At 44.0% G+C, this 18,412-nt stretch overlaps 1 protein-coding gene across 1 annotated transcript; it reads left to right on the top strand.

Annotated features, from left to right (window-relative positions):
- Positions 1 to 13,052: 13,052 nt before the first annotated feature.
- On the top strand, positions 13,053 to 15,956 carry kbtbd8 (kelch repeat and BTB (POZ) domain containing 8). Its single transcript, XM_067241781.1, has 4 exons — positions 13,053 to 13,118; positions 13,674 to 13,980; positions 14,135 to 14,954; positions 15,065 to 15,956. Exons 2-4 carry the CDS (start codon positions 13,678 to 13,680, stop codon positions 15,526 to 15,528), a joined length of 1,587 nt encoding a protein of 528 aa, XP_067097882.1. The 5' UTR covers positions 13,053 to 13,118; positions 13,674 to 13,677; the 3' UTR covers positions 15,529 to 15,956.
- Positions 15,957 to 18,412: the final 2,456 nt, after the last annotated feature.

Genomic DNA, 18,412 nt, shown 5'->3' with positions numbered 1-18,412 from the left:
AAAATGATCAAACGTTCTAAAGAAGTGTAAACAACATCTGATAAAAATGGTTAAGTGTGAATTTATGTCTATGAAGTTAATGTGTATTGAAGATACCTATGTGTACTGCAGGCAGACAGACCCATCTGTTTTCTGTTGTCATGGTCAGAGAGTTTGACTTCTACCATATGGTCTTGTATAATGCTATGTTGCACACCCTAAAGGCAGGTTTGTGTTGGGAACAGTCGCAGTAAAAGAGGAGAAAATCATTTGGTCCTAGTCTCTTTACTAGACCCCTGTTTCCTAGTTCAGTTCTCTGCAGGTGAGGCATGAAACTGTGCTCTGTGTTAGCCTAGGCCATGTCACAGCTGCACAGTGAGTCAGGGTGCAATCCCTCCCTCCCTCCCCTCTCTCTGTCTATATCTCTAACCCTGTCTATATCTCTAACTCCTTCCGAGTTGTTTGTTACAGACCAAATCACTTATGCTGTGTCAGCAGTTAAATGGGTCTCTCTCTCTACATGGTTTTAGAGTGCCTCCATATGTAGACCAAAACTGGGTGAAAGTTTTTCATTTCATGTTCTGCTTACAATTACTTGCACAGACAGACTGACACATGTTACTAATTTTGAACATTGAAAATAGAACAGGCTTACCCATTGCATTTGAACAAACATTACTACACAGCATTGACATGTATCTCCAAGGCAAACCTCATGACTTAATGGGCATATAAACACCATTAGACACGGGCCCACATCTGCAGTGTAGCACTCATCAGATTGTCGATAATGATACCTTTGGCCACTTTGGGCAGCAGATGGCATCAGTGCACCACAATTTGAATATGAAAAACATTAGCAACGTCTGGAAAATAACTGAACACTCACTGAAGATTGTGTTTGAGCATTGTTAAGAAGAAACAGGCTAACAGAGATTGTTGTTGACAGTTGGTAAATAACTGTGTCTTTGATCTTCTGGAGACTTGTATTCTGTGTAAGTCATTGTCCAAATCCTGATATTGACTTGTTTCTGCCCCCTAGTGGAATAAAACTGTCTCTACTCCTCTTACTGCAGGAAGCTTGGTGCTGCGCGTGGCCCAAGTGTTGTCATACAGTAGTGTCCTAGCTGTCACGTGCGAAAGTAGTGGATAGAAGGGCTTGACAGCTGTGGCAGACTAAAGTCACGCAGCCAAGCTGGCAGCTCAGCCCTGTCTCCAGATGGATGAGTTGGCTGGGCAGTGATCAAACTTAGCACCACCACAGATAACTGTGCATTCGCCATCCCTGAGCCCAGAGTACAGGCCAGCCTGTTGAATGTTAATCTATTAATGACATCACCATTAATTTATTATCACCGTTATGTCAATATTCCTTCTCGGCTACGTTCTTCCCAACACCTGCACTGAATTATAACAGAGTTTGGACAGCGTGCATTCATTTAAGTAATCTTTTTTACTCAATTCCACCTAAATATATGTAATAATTTCAGCAGAATACACACCACTCAACTTATTCAGTGTCTACTGAGAAGTTGTACACTGAGGTGTCTGAGGAGTGGTTTAAAGTGAGCGTGTCTCTAAATTTGTCTCTTCGCAGGAGCTTATTGATGAAGCCGCCTGGACCTTGTTTGTCTCCCTCTCAGAGAAGTGTCAGATGACAAGAGGGTTGATTTTTTCCTCAGACAGAGACAACATATTACTCAGGCCTCCCCCTGCGTCCTCCCCCACACCCTACCCTGTGTCAACCACTCTGGGTCCCTCCAACTGAGCCTCAGCAAATGACATTGGAAATGAGCCTTGAAAGGGTAATTAATGACTGTAATGGTAAGATAATTACTGAGGACAAAAATATTGATCAGAGCCGTGAACCCCTGAGTCGCAGAAAAGGCAGCGCTGCAATCAGCAGTTACCTCATACTGGCCTCAGGAAATATGGTGTGAGGTAATGCAATGCTTCTGACCATATTTGGACATTTGTCTCCGGCGCAGGGTTTAAGGCCTGGAGGAGCGTTGATATGCAGAGAGAGTTCTCACTCTGGGAAGTGACAGGCTCTGGTGAACTCTTACTTGTTTTGATTTTATGAAAAAATATCTGTCTTGGAACAAAATGATTGCTGTTTTTGAATAGTAAACAAGCAACATTATTACTGTTTGAGAGTGACAAAAGCCATTTAGCCAACCTACCAGATGCCATTATAGTTTTGAAATGGCCAAATGAACATGAATAAAGAGCACTACAGTAGAGCTGTTTAGGAAGTTTCAGGGTCTGAATCTGTGGTGACCGTGGACTTGTGAGAGAGTCCTCAGTGAACTCTCCGTAGCTTGTGCATAACAAGCACCCATGGTTTCCTGTTTGACTGATGAAATGTACTCTCACACTGGACACGATCAATGAGAGGAAATGCACAAACAGAGTGAAACAAACTCAGGCCAACCATACGCACTGATACTCACGTGACTCAAATGACTTCAGAAGCAACACCACTCTAATATGACCTTGTCTTAGATAGACATCTAAGCTATCAGACTAAATAGTAATAGCTATCCCAAACAATACAGCGTTTCTGTCTAAAAGGTATCTGAAATATTGATACAGAAAAGAATGAGAAGAACATTGATTTTGCCAACAATTAGATCAAATGTTTGGCCAGCAGACAATGATCCATGTGGCAGTCTGTGTGTTTTAATGTGTGTATATACATGTGTGTGTGCATTTATGGGTGTGTGTGTGAGAGAGTGAAAGAGTGAGAGAGAAAGTGAGAGAGAGAGCGAGAGCGAGAGCGAGAGAGAGAGAGAGAGAGAGAGAGAGAGAGAGAGAGAGAGAGAGAGAGAGAGAGAGAGAGAGAGAGAGAGAGAAGGGGGGGTGGATGTACGTGTGCAAGCGTGCTTGTGTGTCCTATCCTCTCCCACCTGGCTGTGAGGTAGCTAATGAGCCTGAGAGATGATGGCCAGATGAAAGATTGGTTGTAGGAGTGACAGGTTTATTTTGGAGGCATTATGCAGAAGCAGGCATGAAAAATGATGTGCCAGACTGAATAATTAAACAGCTCTCAGTTCTACTGATCCCTCGTCCAGAGATCAATAGCCACCATTCAGATGGAGCACGCCATATGTCCTCTAAAGGTTCACCACAACAGCCTGGTGATCTCTTCACCTGCTGTGATAGATGCTTTGGTTAAGGAGGGTGATAAACACATCATGAACACAAACCAATACAATTCAATTACAGCTGTTTTCGGTATACTGTATATATATATATTATTCGTGTTATTATATTGATCATATTATATTACTTGCATTTTTATTATTGACATATCGTGAGGTCATCATCGTCTTTCTTCTCCTCAAATGAACGTGTCTTGATATTGTTGTGATGTAACTGTTCTTCTAGTGATATAGTTGTTTTTCCAACACCTCCATCCCCACAGTCGTCCCTGCAGCCCACACGGATCAGTACTCCTGTTATCTCTGTCTGACTGAACACCACATCCCCATGTGTGTGTGTCTAACATCAAATACGCTGCTGATTCTTGCTGTGGGATTAGAGGGCTTGTTATTTCCTCAAATGGCCCTGACCTCTGTGGCTGGCTGACAGGGCCAGGCATTAGCCCCTTGCGGTGTCATCCACGCCCCGGCCCCTCTGATGCAAATTTCATGTCACAACATCAAACGCTCAGCTGATCAAAGGTCAGCTCTTCTTTGTGTAGGTGTTTGATATAGAAATGTCTATTTCATCTTCAGCTGTCAAGGACTGTTAGGATGAAGAGAGGAATAGAGGGAGAAGAACACACTGAGGGAGAGATGGTGCATGGGGCTGAAAGAGAGAGATAGACATCGAGTTCTTTCTGGAAAGAGGGGCTAGAAAGCTTGATTAACGAAGAGTTTGATTTTAATGACTTTTTTTTTTTACCAATGATCCTGTTTCTGTTTATTGTCTCTTTCCTTCACTTGATTGTGTTATTTTCACATGTATTCCTCAAGAGCCCAGAAGATTGCAGGGAAAGAGAGGAAGGAAGTGAGAATCGATGCATCATTCTGATTAATTAGGGGCAATATTTGCCGCTGCGGCTCTGAATCAACCGATCTGAATGTGGAATTACGATTCAGAAGAGAACAGCATGACCGGGGATCATGCAGATTTGGGACATTATGCATGAAATGACGTTTAAAACGGAACTCTCTCTCAATTAGTTTGAGTCAGACGGATGCCAATCCGTGTGTGTTCGCTAGGTATGTCTTAGCATGTGTTCAGCAGGTGTGTACATGTCTGAATGAGTGAATGAAAGAGTCTGAGAAAAAGGGGGGAGTGTTGCACACATTTTGTAGTGTTCTGCAACTGAACACACACACAACTGACAACTGCGTAATTATCTGCACCACCGGTGGTATTCTATATTCTACATGAGCTCCTTAGTAATATCTCACTGAGTGTGAGCACTGTGAGCTACACTTCCTCCATATTAGCCTCTCCACATTGAATAAGATTCATACCCGGCACCAGTGGGACTCCAGGACCCAGAGCCAAGCAGTATTATTATTTCACTTTATGGCAGTGCCTCAGCTCCCAATGCAAATCTACCACCTTGGTAGTGTGTGCTCAGTGCAGGCCACAGGAATAAATCCCAGTCCGCTTCATGAGCCTGGTCCAAGGTGGGATTTCAACCGTCTGGACTTCTGACTCCCAACCAGCTTGTCAGTCAGGACAGAAGGTGTGGCACCAAACGGGTGTGTGTGGTGAGAGACTGACAGATTGTTCAAGTGTGCTGCAGGATCGAGAATCTAAACAAGTTCATAGTGACTAAATGGATGGAAGAGGTTGTTCCTTTTCTGTCCTTCTCTTAGTGGATGTTGAAACTGTCCCAGAGGCTTGATACAAAGCCTGCTATTGCTTTTTTTGATGATAGATGGCAATGTTGCTCTTCCATAAAACCCAGTTCACTGGTGTGGGTATGATGAGACCTCGTAAATCACTTTGATCATTCAAATTAGCTTTTTGTGAGAGACAATAGTTAGAGTCCCTTAAAATGTGGGATATTGTTGTGTTAAGATCAGCTCGTTACGTTACCTCGAAGAGAAAATGTTTCAACAATAAAAGTTGAACATTGGCATAAAATGATATCACTGTCAGAATGACAACATAATGACCATTATAAGGCTGATTTACAGCCATTATGTAAAAAATTAAGTGTAAAATATAACGGTTCAAACATGGTCCAAAAAAGTTACTGGATTCTATCTAAAAGATTGCCTCATCATCAGATATATAAACTGAATCAATCAGAGAAGATATATGTTGCAACCCTGGGTGACTTATTATCTATTTTTCTAATGAATTCCTGGGTCTCATTTCAGTGCAACTGAAAAGGCTTTGTTTGACTGGGGAGCTGTGCTCAAAGGCAGCTGCATTAATCGCCTGCCAGTCCCGCACTGACCACGCTCCTCGACAGAGACGAGGGGCCCAGGATGCTGCAGACACCACAGAGACAGGACAACAGGAAATCACTCCGTCTTTTGTTGTATGCAATACAGCCTGTGGTCATGCGTGCATGTGTGTGTGTGTGTGTCTCTGTGTGTTTGTGTGTGTGTTTCAAATGGGGAGTCAAATGGCCAAGCGGTTAGGGAATCGGGCTCGTAATCTGAAGGTTGCCAGTTCGATTCCTGGCTGTGCCAAATGACGTGGCCTTGGGCAAGGCACTTCACCCTACTTGCCTCGGGGGGAATGTCCCTGTACTTACTGTAAGTCGCTCTGGATAAGAGCGTCTGCTAAATGACTAAATGTAATGTAAATGTAAATGTGTTTGTGTGTGTTTGTGTGTGTCTGTGTGTGTTTGTGTGTGTGTGTGTGTGTGTGTGTGTGAGAGAGAGAGGGAGATGCAGAGACAAAAACAGAGACAAATACAAAGGGACATAGACATTGGAAAGAGAGATTGAAAGATAGACTGAGACTGAGAGAGAAAAAGCTATGGGTGGGGCTATAATAAAAAGAATGCAGTGAGGAAAGAGTGAGAGAGGGAATAGACAAACTGAAAATATGATCTCAGTACAGCTCCAGATGCTGTTCCATCCCTCCATCTAAACTGAGGAGGCTCCAGTACTTGTCCCTGGTGTGGGGGCCGCTTCTGGGGCTGAACACTTCATTACAATAACACCCACACACGTGCACATGTGCACGTGCGCACATATACACTGGCACACACACACACACACACACACACACACACACACACACACACACACACACACACACACACTGGAGAGCCAGTTTGCCAAACACAGATTATCTCCACCAGGTGGGGTATTGCATCATTCCACCTGTGTCAGGGTGTGTATTGGTGTGTTGGTAAGGACTCTGCCCCCGTGCACCCCAAACCACTCTCATTAGCACCACTGGGATCGGGCGTGGGCCTAGTTTATGATTAGCCTCAGATGTTGGGGGAAAGCAGTGACTGAGGTGATAGTGTTTGACATTTCCTGTCTGGTTGTGGCAGGCGCTGTCTGGCTGAACAGTTCCCTGCTTCTGGGTCTGTGCTCTTTCTCTGCACCTCAGGTCAGTGACTCTGACTCACTAAGCACCCTCATTAGTATTCCAGCTAGCTCCACAGCAGACAGCCTGAATCTGGGGGAAAAAACAAAGGCTGGTGTCATTGTAAGATTCGCTTCCCAATTGTTGTGATATGATCATACCACACGCCGGCAAGGGATGGAAACAGAGGGAGCAGGGAGAGAAAGTCAAATACATTTATCCTTCTAACAGTTGCCGAATTATTCCTGAAGACAATTTAGGGAGATTTATCTCTTCACATGGTCAAAATCCCAAAATGGAATAGCGCACCTCAGGGTACACGAACACACACACACACATACAAACCATCGCTAAGCTGTCATGATGTCAACTGAGTGGCATTTAGCTAAATTAATGAATGTTCCCAGCTCTTAATGCCATGTTAATAGTCTCTGCATGGCTGGACATGCTCAATACCCAAACCTAAATACCAATGTGTGCTTTTTCCACGCATAGAATGCGGATTTCTTCTACCTCACCAGACAAAGGACTAATGTCATGCTGGTAGGAACATAAACAAATGAGTTTGTGCTTTTATATAAGCCTGGAATACGGTAAATGGTCTCTTATGATAGACCACGCAGACCTCCTGGTCCCTTCTGACCATCTGTGGTCCTGGACATCCAATGTCATTTTGTAGATCTAGACAACCCGGACTTTGGTCTCTACTTCTCTGTGATGGACCACACAGAGCTCTCGTCCCTACTTGACCATTTTGTGGTGTTATGCTGATCCTGTACAACCCAGCTCTGCAGCTGACGCATGCCCATACTGACAAACATCAATGTGAGTGCTGCAAATGCTCGATTAATTCCAAACTCTGAATATCTGTGTTTCGCCATCCATTCACTTGCACGTATTTAGCTGTGACCAGCAGCTCTGTAGCTCAGTCGGTCCACAAAAACTGCTTGCGCGTACGAGGTTGCAGCTAATGCGAATTCGAGCTTGTTTACTTTATCTCTATTCTTACTGCATAATTATTTCCAGACCATGGTCTGCATCTCTATATCACCAACTGTATCTGGAGGAGGGGATCCTAATATACATTTCTTCCCCCAAGTTGTCTTCCAGTTTGTGGAAGACAAACTGTGAGTTTTCCTGGGAGTTTTCCTGTCTACATTGAGGGTTTAAGGTTGGCAGTTATATGGCCTTCTGTGACATTGCCTGTAAAAAGTATTTGATGGACAGGTAAACTTGTCCTGCAAACTGTTTACCATCTCCCTGCAACTCAGTTCTGAAGTCGCATCTTTTTGCTGATAGCGCTTTTATAACTATTTGTTACAAACTTGGTGCTGCATGGTCCTGTATAATGACCAGAAGAGCACCACAGCATGCACTGGACCGTGTGGGAGGTTGTCCATTTGTCACCTTCTGAGGCCTGTGAATGAAATATGTGGTTGTCCAGCTCAAACACAGTAAACCAAGGGCACTTGCTGTAAAAAAAAGTATCGCCCTTGTCCAACTGGTTAGGCATCCCTGAGGCTGATTCAGACAGGTCTATTTGGAACAGTCTTGTTTGACCTCTCAGTGTGTCTTCCCCTGGAGCCAAGCATAAAGCAGATCAATCACAGGATAATACACACCTCATTATTCACAACCTCACCCCACGCGCACACACACACGGGCACACGCACATGCACAGTCACTACAACTTGGCTGTCCCCTACCTACGTGCCATCTAGTGTTGTATTCATCCATAAAAAAACAGTTTGACTGCAAGGCCCAGCAGTCAGCCAACAGACTGTTGAATCTAAATGTTGCAGGATGTATGAAACATCACATCCAGCTAAGGTGTTTTTCCGCATGACAAACCTTTGCACTTCTAAGAAAAGGCAGTGGTGCATTGATTTTGGTGTTTCAAATAAGCCTGGGGTAAATGGAGGGGCAAAATGGAGGGGCAACATCTCTCAGACAAGCAGGGGAATACACGGCCATGCCTTGGATGAAGGATCTGGTACCATATTGTGGTGAAAATGATCACATAGACTGGTGTGGTGTGTATCGGTGAGATGATTAAGTGCTAAAGTTGCATTTTCCCCTCAGAGCAGTCAGCCTGGGGGCAGGGGAGGCTGCATGATTGCCTCTGTGTGCCACATTACATTGACATGATGGAGAATACTCTCCCGGGGCCAGGAATAATGTAAAAGGAAAGGAAAAAAAGCCCATCCCTGCTTTCTGCCGGGATCTCTGAATTCTCAGTGTGCATTCGGATTTGCTGATGGATCTCCCCGCGCCACCGCCTCAATATTGATGACAGGCAGAGCTTTCACACACGGGTGCACGGCGACGCACGCCAGGGGAGTCCTCTAATCCGATTCCACTATTAGAGCCCCAGACCTCCCAGCTGGGTGTCTCCTGCCTGCTCTCCCTCTCACAGGGGGAACTCAGCCATGGCCTGGACCCACAAGCCTGTGAAGAAGACCCACGGAGGAGAGATAAAAGAAAACTCAAAGTGGCCAAAAACGTGTGTGTATGTGTGTGTCGGTAATTAGCGTGGGGCTAAAAAAAGACACATTTCACAAAACCAAATCCATCAGCCGGGCAACTGGAACAAATGACTCGACCTCACAGTGGGAGACTGTGGCCTTATTTGTTTGCTTTTACAACTTGAAGGGCAGACGGCATGCGGTCACTTGGTCCAGTAAAATGTCCTCATATGCTAAACTGGGCTTAATCTGAAAACAACGGGACTCTTGCTCATACATACACATGTATCACAGAATCATCTGCTTACTACTGTTGTGTTTGCTTCATGTGTTTGGGACAAGCCCATGTTTGGGCAAAAAACTGTTATTTGACTGTGCCACAAAACAAAACAAATTATATGTAGGAATTATTTGAGCAATAACCATTATTAAGAAACGTTCATGTCAGCTGTTTTAATAGTGAGATTGTTACGGAGGCTGCTGCAGGGAAGACCCCAAGCTAGAAAGAAAGACGGAGGAAGAAAAAGAGAGAGGAAGGGATAGAAAGAGAACAGAGAGAGAGAGAGAGAGAGAGAGAGAGAGAGAGAGAGAGAGAGAGAGAGAGAGAGAGAGAGAGAGAGAGAGAGAGAGAGAGAGAGAGAGAATGTACTTTTCAAACATGAGGCGGGAACACTGGTCTGTATTTACAGCCGCCTCCCATGGTGCTCCTATTTGTCTCCTCCTGGGTGGTGGAGGAGAGCAAGCAGCTCTTCACAACATCTGCAGGCATTCTTCCACAGGTCCCCAGAGGCATATAATAACCCATTACCTCCATCTTTGACAAAAACACACATTTAAACTACAATTACACCCCCTGCCTCCTCTCCCTCATGCATTCCATCACATCCTCTCTTCTCTTCTGCAATTCAATCGCCACCAACCCGAGGCTCCAACATTTATCCCCCTCTTTCTTTCATCTGCCTGGCAGACTCCTTGAGATTGTGTCACAACTGGAGAGGGGCCTTTTTGGGAATATGTGGAAATTCATTATACATCACATTTCCTTTATGTTCTGTTTGCGAATGATACACATTCTTACACACACATGCACTCATTCACACACACGGACCCACCCGTGGAAATAAATATTGATCACAAAGATCAAATTGTTGGTATGCTGACTCGACCGACGTTGTTCATTTCTTTCTAAATTTGATGTGTAATCCGACTGGGTCAAGTATCATTAACGCTTTATTAGTTAAAAAAAAATAATATATATAAATAAATTCAGGCATTGTACAGTACAAAGTAATGTATCTCTCCATAAAAGCTTGACAGTGTACTGTACTGTATCAAGCTTACACTGTGAATTCTATAGAAACTGTTTCCTTTAGAAGAAAAAGACTGGGCAGCAATTTCAGAGTGCAATATAAGGTATAAGCAACAAAAAATGACCCCATCCATCCCTATTTCCTCTCACTAGACATTTCCTCATATTTCACAGGTTGCAGCAATTCTTTTTGTTTTTAAAGTTGAAACAGTGCAGGCTACATTTTAAAAGTGCATCGGAATAATAAATCTCCCTTTTAGTGTTGCTGTGACTAAAATCTGCTGTATGGGAGTGTGTGTGTGTGGGGGGGGTCAGCATATAACAGGAGACTTTCTTCAATGTATCAGAAAGGGCAGCCATCATGGGGTAAACATAAGCTAAAGGTATCATTAAATAACAGAAATCCCAGGAAGCCTCTTTTCTTCATTTCAGTGCAGCTAGGCCCAATTTCACAGGCTGCTCAGCCTCTGAATGGTAAGAAATTGGGAAAAAATTGGGAAATCGATTGCCTGGATTGCAGTTCTATTTTATTTGACTCTCTTTCTATCATTTTACAGTGTTATGCAGTGTTAGAGTCCATTTCCAGTCTGCACTGTGCTGATAATAGCTATAGGAGTAGTCAGGCTGTTACTTTTGGGATTACAGCACAGTGTCACCATGGGCAGGATATGGAGCCCCACACAGGTCAGGATGGGACTGAGAAGCGACAGCTTCTTAACCTGTGGAGAAATACCTTTTCTTGATTACAGGGTCAGGACCTAATTTTCTTTGTATCAATGGTGTTAATCAGTGCACCCCTCATTTGAAGTGACAGGTCAGGTCAATGCTAGTTTTTTGCTTGACTTGACCTCAAGGTTGTGAAAGAGGAACAATCGCAAAACCTTCAGTGTCAAGTCCCCACTCATCCAATATTGTACTCTGCATAGTAGTGTAATTACTCTAATAATGCTGACAACCAATTAATAGCATTATAGATTAAATACCATAGTATGTTATTCCAAGGCAATTACCAAAGCATTCACAGTACCACCACAAATGACGACTGTGAAGACGCTTTGTACCAATCAATTTAATGCAATCAATTTCATGAAACAAAAATGAGTTGGTTGGTTATTGTGCGCCAACCTTGTCATGCATACAATAGTCATTAGGCAGGTAGTATATTGTGCTCAGTAGGTTGATTTGAGAAAACAAATAGCTATCGATAGCTGTCCCTAGTTTATCATCAAATTCATTTGGTTGCAAAATCTCAAGAAGACTGAGAATCTTATTGGTCCGGATGTCTGTTTCCCTGTGCCGAAGATTGGACGTCGCTTGTTTCCGGGGCTCTGACTATTGATGACGTTTCTTGGTCTAGTCTGATTCAGACTGGGGAGAATGGCTGCCTGTGGAGGTTAGCAACTCATGATTGTTTGTCTCAATGTTTATAACTTAAAAGATGTACGTTTGAAGTTGTTTAATGAATGTGTCTAGTAATAATGATTTCCTGGGTTACCTGATTACAAAAGCGACAATTTGTAGGTTGTTTTTTCTCGATAAAAAAACGTTTAGCTCAAACTAGCGAAAGCCTCTAAAGTGTGGTGTAGGCAGCCAGACTAGCTAACAATTGATTAAGCAAGTTAGCTAGCTAGCCAGCAGTATTGTTGAAAATGTTTCATCTAGCCGGGTACTCGAGTGTGTCTAGCTAGCTACAGTATGCCTTTTTTGAGTTCGTATCAAGATATTTGATTGACCCAGTATCTAACTGACCAACTGTACGTTTTTTTTTTTTGATGTCATATGAGGCTTAGTAGCTAGCTATCGTATAAGCCAACTTGTAGACGGCTTAGTGCTAGAGCTACATTTGTTAGCTGGTTGCTGGATACTGTAGACCGCTCTGAGTCTGGATGTAGCTAGCTAACGTTAGATTACTGTTTTACTAGGAAAACTGGCTGGCCTGTACTCGGGTGATTATAGCTCAGGCATAGCTGGCTACCGGGAATTGGCTACCATAGCATAAACGATTTACAGCGAACTTGGCTAACGTTACTGGCCTTTCAATAAGTTGACTAGTGACACTAGTCAACTTATTGAAACACTAGTAGTGTGTAACGTCATTAGCTAGGCAGGTGGAGACCAGCAGTATCTTTCTCGAGCAACATGTGTGCCACAAAGTGGGCAACATTACCTAGCTAACTACTAGCTCACTTATAGCTTGCTAGGCTAGTCAACTCGGGTCATTGTTGTCGAACCCCAACTAGTGAGCTTACGGAGGGGTATCCAGCTGAGTAGCCAGCCAACTCGGTAAGCTCGTTCCATGCGCCTTTGTTCTGTTTAAATCTGGTCGAGCAAGTCTTGATGAATAGGTGTATTCCGTGACAAGTTGGCAGCTGTATCTAGCTGCCTAAAATCAAACCACTTACACCACAAGTAAAATAAATAAATATTCAAAGTAATGTGTCAAGTATGTTAGTCACATTCTATCTGTTCATGTGATCACAAGCGTCAACATGTGTTTTAGTGTACAACAACAACAAGACGCATGGTCGCCAGCGCACATCAATTATAAACATTGCAGACACTAAGGTCGATTTTATTTAATGTCTCTTGCTATAGATTCTTATGCTGACACATTTCTCTTGTTTCTGTTTTACAGAAGTAGGCAAGCTGTTACAAGTACAGAATGGGACTCCTGTAAACTCAAACTACAATGGTGTTGATGCTGTCCATGCATGTATAGTGCTTCAGCAACTCAAAGCCTTGTACGATGAAGCACAGCTCACAGACATTGTCGTAGAAGTGGACCATGGCCAGACCTTCTCCTGTCACCGGAATGTCCTTGCTGCAATCAGCCCTTACTTTAGGTAGGAAGGGAAACCTGATGGGGGTGTACAGGTTGATTTGAAATATTACCTAATGATAGTGCTTCACGTTTGTTCTTTTTTCTATGTGATCCTTTTATTTCCTAATGTGTGTTTTAATTGCAACCACTGCTGCTTCAAATGAACAAATGGCGTGCAAGAAAATTATGTTGTGTCCTTGGGCAAGACACTTCACCCTACTTGCCTCGGGGAGAATGTCCCTGTACTTACTGTGAGTCGCTCTGGATAAGAGCGTCTGCTATATGACTAAATGGAAACTATTGTGCCGGAACATTTCTGGAATTTCATCAACTGCATCAACCATAGATTTATTATTGTGCTGGGTGGGGGGGGTCAGATGGCTGATCGGTTAGGGAATCGTGCTATTAATCAGAAGGTTGCCTGTTCGATTCCCGGCCGTGCAAAAATGATGTGTCCTTGGGCAAGGCACTTCACCCTACTTGCCTCGGGAGGAATTGTCCCTGTACTTACTGTAAGTCGCTCTGGTTAAGAGCGTCTGCTTAATGACTAAATGTAAATAATTCACATCTGCTCCAGGTCCATGTTCACCAGTGGCCTTACAGAGAGCAGCCAGCGCGAGGTTCGGATCGTCGGGGTAGAGTCGGAGTCCATGCAGCTGGTCCTGGACTATGCCTACACATCCAGGGTCACGCTGTCTGAGTCTAATGTCCAGGCCTTGTTCACGGCAGCCAGCATCTTCCAGATCCCAGCCCTGCAGGATCAGTGTGCCCAGTTCATGATCAGCCGGCTGGACCCTCAGAACTGCATCGGCGTGTATATGTTTGCGGATGCCTACGGCCACCAGGAACTGAGGGAACGCTCCCAGGATTACATCCGCAAGAAGGTGGGTTTTAATTGGCCTATGGGGGCATGCCATCAGCAGACGACTCATTAGAGACTACTTATTTGTAGAACATCAGACCTGTTTAATGAGTTCTCTTCAGACCTGTATGTTACACGTAAATGAAACCAGCCCCGTCTTTGTATTGCTGTTGCAGTTCCTGTGTGTGTCAAGTGAACAGGAGTTCCTCCAGCTCAACAAGGATCAGCTGGTCAGCATCTTGGACAGCGACGACCTGAACGTGGAGAAGGAGGAACATGTGTTCCAGAGCATCATCCGTTGGCTGGAACATGATCGGCCTTGCCGGGAGGCGGACCTGACCGAGGTGTTCGGCCAGTGTATCCGCCTGCCGCTCCTCGACGAGACCTTCCTCAGCGAGATCCCCCCCTCCTTCGTCTACGCGCTCACCCTATCTAGGGACCCCTCCGAGGCCAAGGCCCACGTCAACGGCACCAATGGCTGCCCGCAGCGCCTGGGCATGACGGCTTCCGAGATGGTCCTCTGCTTCGACGCTGCGCCCAAACACTCAGGGAAGAAGCAGACAGTGCCTTGTCTGGACACCGCTACCGGGAAGGTGTTTAAGCTCTGCAAACCCCCTAATGACCTTCGGGAGGTGGGTATCCTGGTGTCCTCGGAAAACGACATCTACATCGCAGGAGGCTACCGCCCGAGCAACAGCGAGGTGTCCATCGACCACAGGGCAGAGAGCGACTTCTGGCAGTATGAGCATGCAGGGAACCGGTGGCTGCCCCTCTCCCCCCTGCTGAGGGCCAGGATCGGCTGCAGGCTGGTGCACTGCTGCGGGAAGCTCTACGCTCTGGGTGGCCGTGTGTACGAGGGCGATGGGCGCAATGCGCTCAAGTCGGTCGAGTGCTATGACGCCAGGGACAACTGCTGGACGGCTGTCAGCCCCATGCCCGTGGCCATGGAGTTCCACAGTGCAGTGGAGTACCGAGACCGCATCTACGTTCTCCAGGGTGGGTTGGCGTGTGATGGGAGAGCGTCGGAGCCACGTGGCTTGTGTTGAGTGACACACATGGGAGACTTCTATACCTTTAACACCATGTTTTGTTCTTTCTATTCTCAGGTGAATTCTTTTTCTGTTTCGATCCTCGCAAGGACTACTGGGGCCACCTGGCTCCTATGGGGGTCCCTAGGAGCCAGGGCCTGGCAGCCTTGCACAAGAGCTGCCTCTACTACATTGCGGGGATCTGCAGGAACCACCAGCGCACCTTCACTGTCGAGGTCTACGACATTGAGCAGAACACCTGGAGCCGTAAGAAAGACCTGCCCTTTGAGCAGGCTACCAGCCCCTACATCAAGGCCATGCTGCTGCAGGGCCGGCTGCACCTGTTTGTCCGAGCCACACAGGTCATGGTTGAAGAGCATGTGTTTCGCACCAGTCGCAAGAACTGCCTTTTCCAGTATGACGACGAGGCAGACAGCTGGACGAAGATCTATGAGACGCCCGACCGGCTCTGGGATCTAGGCCGCCATTTTGAGTGTGTGGTGGCCAAACTGTACCCTCAATGTCTACAGAAAGTCCTCTGAGGGAGCTGGTGCTGTTTTGTGAACCCAATCCTTCCTTGTGCCTGGTGCAGCTCTGGGTTTGCGCCACAAGGACCATCTTTGGTTTCGTCTTAAAGCGTTAACTTTAAAATATGATCAAATTGGGGTGCTTTTAAAGATTGCAGTATTCTTTTTTTCAGTCAGTACCAAATACACTGATGCTTATTTACCGTACCCTACAATGAATCATAAGTGCAATTATCATCTTATTTGCTTGTTGTTGAGCCATGTTCCATTTTCTTTGAAAGGCATACATAGCTATGGATTTATTTTTAAGTGATTAGCATGCAACATAGTGCCCTCTGGAAATGGACAGCCACATGTCAGCATAAAGTGAACATTTTATATATATATAACTATATATACTATACATCCATACGGGTATGAGCTCAGGTGCTCATTGGTGGGTGGCTCAGATTAAGTGGGTGGGGAGGGGGGGTGGTCTTCTGTCCTTTTTGTAGTTTCTTTTTTTTTGGGGGGGGGGGGGGGGGGGGGGTCGACTTCCTTCATTTTCTATGCTCAGTGCTCCTCACAGCTTAGTTTGTGGAAGTGTTTATTAGTTTGTGTGAAGTGTGTTAGTGATCCACATGTATTCAGTATCACTGTTAAGCTAGAAGCTTGGATGATGCTATTTTATAAAAACTACACTTCGCTAAAGGTTTAAAGTATATGCTGTGCTGGTTTGCCTCAGGGCAGTTTTAAGTTTAAATTTGGACTTTGCAGTTATTTATGTAGATGCCGTTTGCTGTTGGCTCTGTTTACCAATCAAGATTTTGCATCCATTTTATGGTTACAGGTGTCATATGCCATGACAACTTCAACAACGGGTTCATTATTCACTCTCCACATTGGAGAAATAAGGATGGTGTTTGTGTGTGTGTGTGTGTGTGTGTGTGGCCAAGTCAATTATATGTCCTGTATAACAAGTTTTGCCACAGTGACATCTTAAGAGACATTGGAAAAGGAGTGAAGGTTTTTAGTTCTCTTTTTTTCTTTTCTTCAGCAGACCAATGCATTGATGTGGCCACAGTGAGAGTCTTACTGCATTGTCAAGCACTGACATTTCCTTATTAAGGATCTTGTTTGGCCTTCTATTACAATCTGCCTGAGAAAATAATCTAAAACGGCGTTCCTCCTAAACCTCTGGTAAACACATTTTGGTCAATCTGGAAAGTTACTTAAATTCTGACAGCAATAACTCATGAAACTGTGATACTTCTAATTTGGATAAACTAAGACAAGCATTAACTCTTTTTATTTTATTTTTTTAAGCTCACTTAGTATGCATTCTTTGCTTAGTTTAAATGGCTAATTTTTGGTTGTGACAGTCTAGTTTATGTAGTTCAAGGAATTCTGTAGTGGGAATATGATGTACGTTGTGCAGAGATCCCCTGGGATGGCGTTGTGCCTATGGGTGGAAAAGGGTCATCTGAAACAATTGTTTGTACCAGTGAAAGGTAATACAGTGTCCTTGAAGTCTTACTCATCATTGCACTGAATCACTCTCCACTTCAATGGTCTCTACCTGCAAATATTACAGAGCACCCTCCTGGAAATGCAGCTAATGAGGTGCATGTGACCCTGTGTGTGTTTGTGTTCACTCATGAATCGCATGAATCCATCTTCACACCTGGAGGACACGATGACTATTGGTGCTGTTTTTTTTGACAATCTTGTATAGAATTAATAATAGCCATTGAGTGAAGTTCCCTTTTAAACTGCAACATATTCAATGTCGTCAATACGTTTCTCAAAAGCAGTTTCCTGTGTCATCTTTGCACTACATATTGCCCTCTTTTATTTCATATTTGAAGAAAGGCGTTCCCTAAAATGAATCCGTCATGAACCATAAAGCAATCATGTCATCAGACTTTGACTTGGAGAGTAAAATGCGAACTCTTTTTTGTGGACATGATACACTTCTGCTGAGAAGATCATTTGGCTCTCATTTGACCTGGTCAGAACAGTGCCCTCCAGATCCCCTGTCAGGGGGTGGAGAAAGGGGCTTTGCCCAAATGCCACTTGGGAACCAAGAATAGACAACTCTCAGGATTTCTATTGATACACAGTACTGTATTTAAATGTTGTATGTGTAATATACTGTACTATAAGTTTGCTGTACTTGCACAGTTTTTTAAACTTATTTTTGTTTTATAACTTGAAAAATAGATGTGATTTTTTGTTTTGTTTTCAATTACTGTTTTTCTATTTCTATTTACTGATTTTGTTATGGTAGTGTTATTCTGCCCTGTCAAGGACAAGTGATTATCTGCACATGAGCAATTTATTTTAATACTTGGTTTCTCTGTAGTTTTAATTTAGCAATTACCTCTCATTCAAATTGAAGTCAAGCATTACAGATAACTACATACAATGTTATATTATGTCACATACCAGTCATGTGAAATACACAAAGCTTACAGAGAATAAGTCAGTCTATGTGCAAGAGCTAATGGCCTTGGGTAATAGATTCCTTTGAATGGGCATCAGGCAGTTCTTCCTTTTAATTTTTTTGTTGCTGGTTTGCCTGTAATAGGGTTTGGGTGGTGGTTGAGCTCAACTGTGAAATTCACATTGCACATACTTTGAGAATAAAACTTAAACTTAAAGTTGTGACCATTATTTATTAAACTGTTGAATTCCATACACAAAGGCTATAGAATAAGTACAGATGTTATATACCCGGACAGGCATGTATAAAGACAATGGGAATGGTAGCCTACTTGGCCATATTTATTGAGGATTGGCCGTATATCTTTTAAAGAATATTTAGCTAACCTGAAAACATGTATTTTTGGGGACAATTATTGTTAACAATGCTACTTACAACCAAATTCTTTTAAGATGTGATAATTGTGGTTATGCA

Source organism: Osmerus mordax, chromosome 1 (assembly GCF_038355195.1).
Source record: "Osmerus mordax isolate fOsmMor3 chromosome 1, fOsmMor3.pri, whole genome shotgun sequence".
Classification (NCBI taxonomy): Eukaryota; Metazoa; Chordata; class Actinopteri; order Osmeriformes; family Osmeridae; genus Osmerus; species Osmerus mordax.
Note: the sequence above shows the minus strand (reverse complement) of the source record. Positions and strands in the feature narration are given on the sequence as shown.

Excerpts from the sequence above, each read along its gene's own strand:
- kbtbd8 (XM_067241781.1), top strand. The coding sequence starts at position 13,678 with ATGTTCACCAGTGGCCTTACAGAGAGCAGCCAGCGCGAGGTTCGGATC. Across the intron at positions 13,981-14,134 it reads AGGATTACATCCGCAAGAAG|TTCCTGTGTGTGTCAAGTGA; the intron begins GTGGGTTTTAAT and ends TTGCTGTTGCAG. Across the intron at positions 14,955-15,064 it reads CCGCATCTACGTTCTCCAGG|GTGAATTCTTTTTCTGTTTC; the intron begins GTGGGTTGGCGT and ends TTCTATTCTCAG.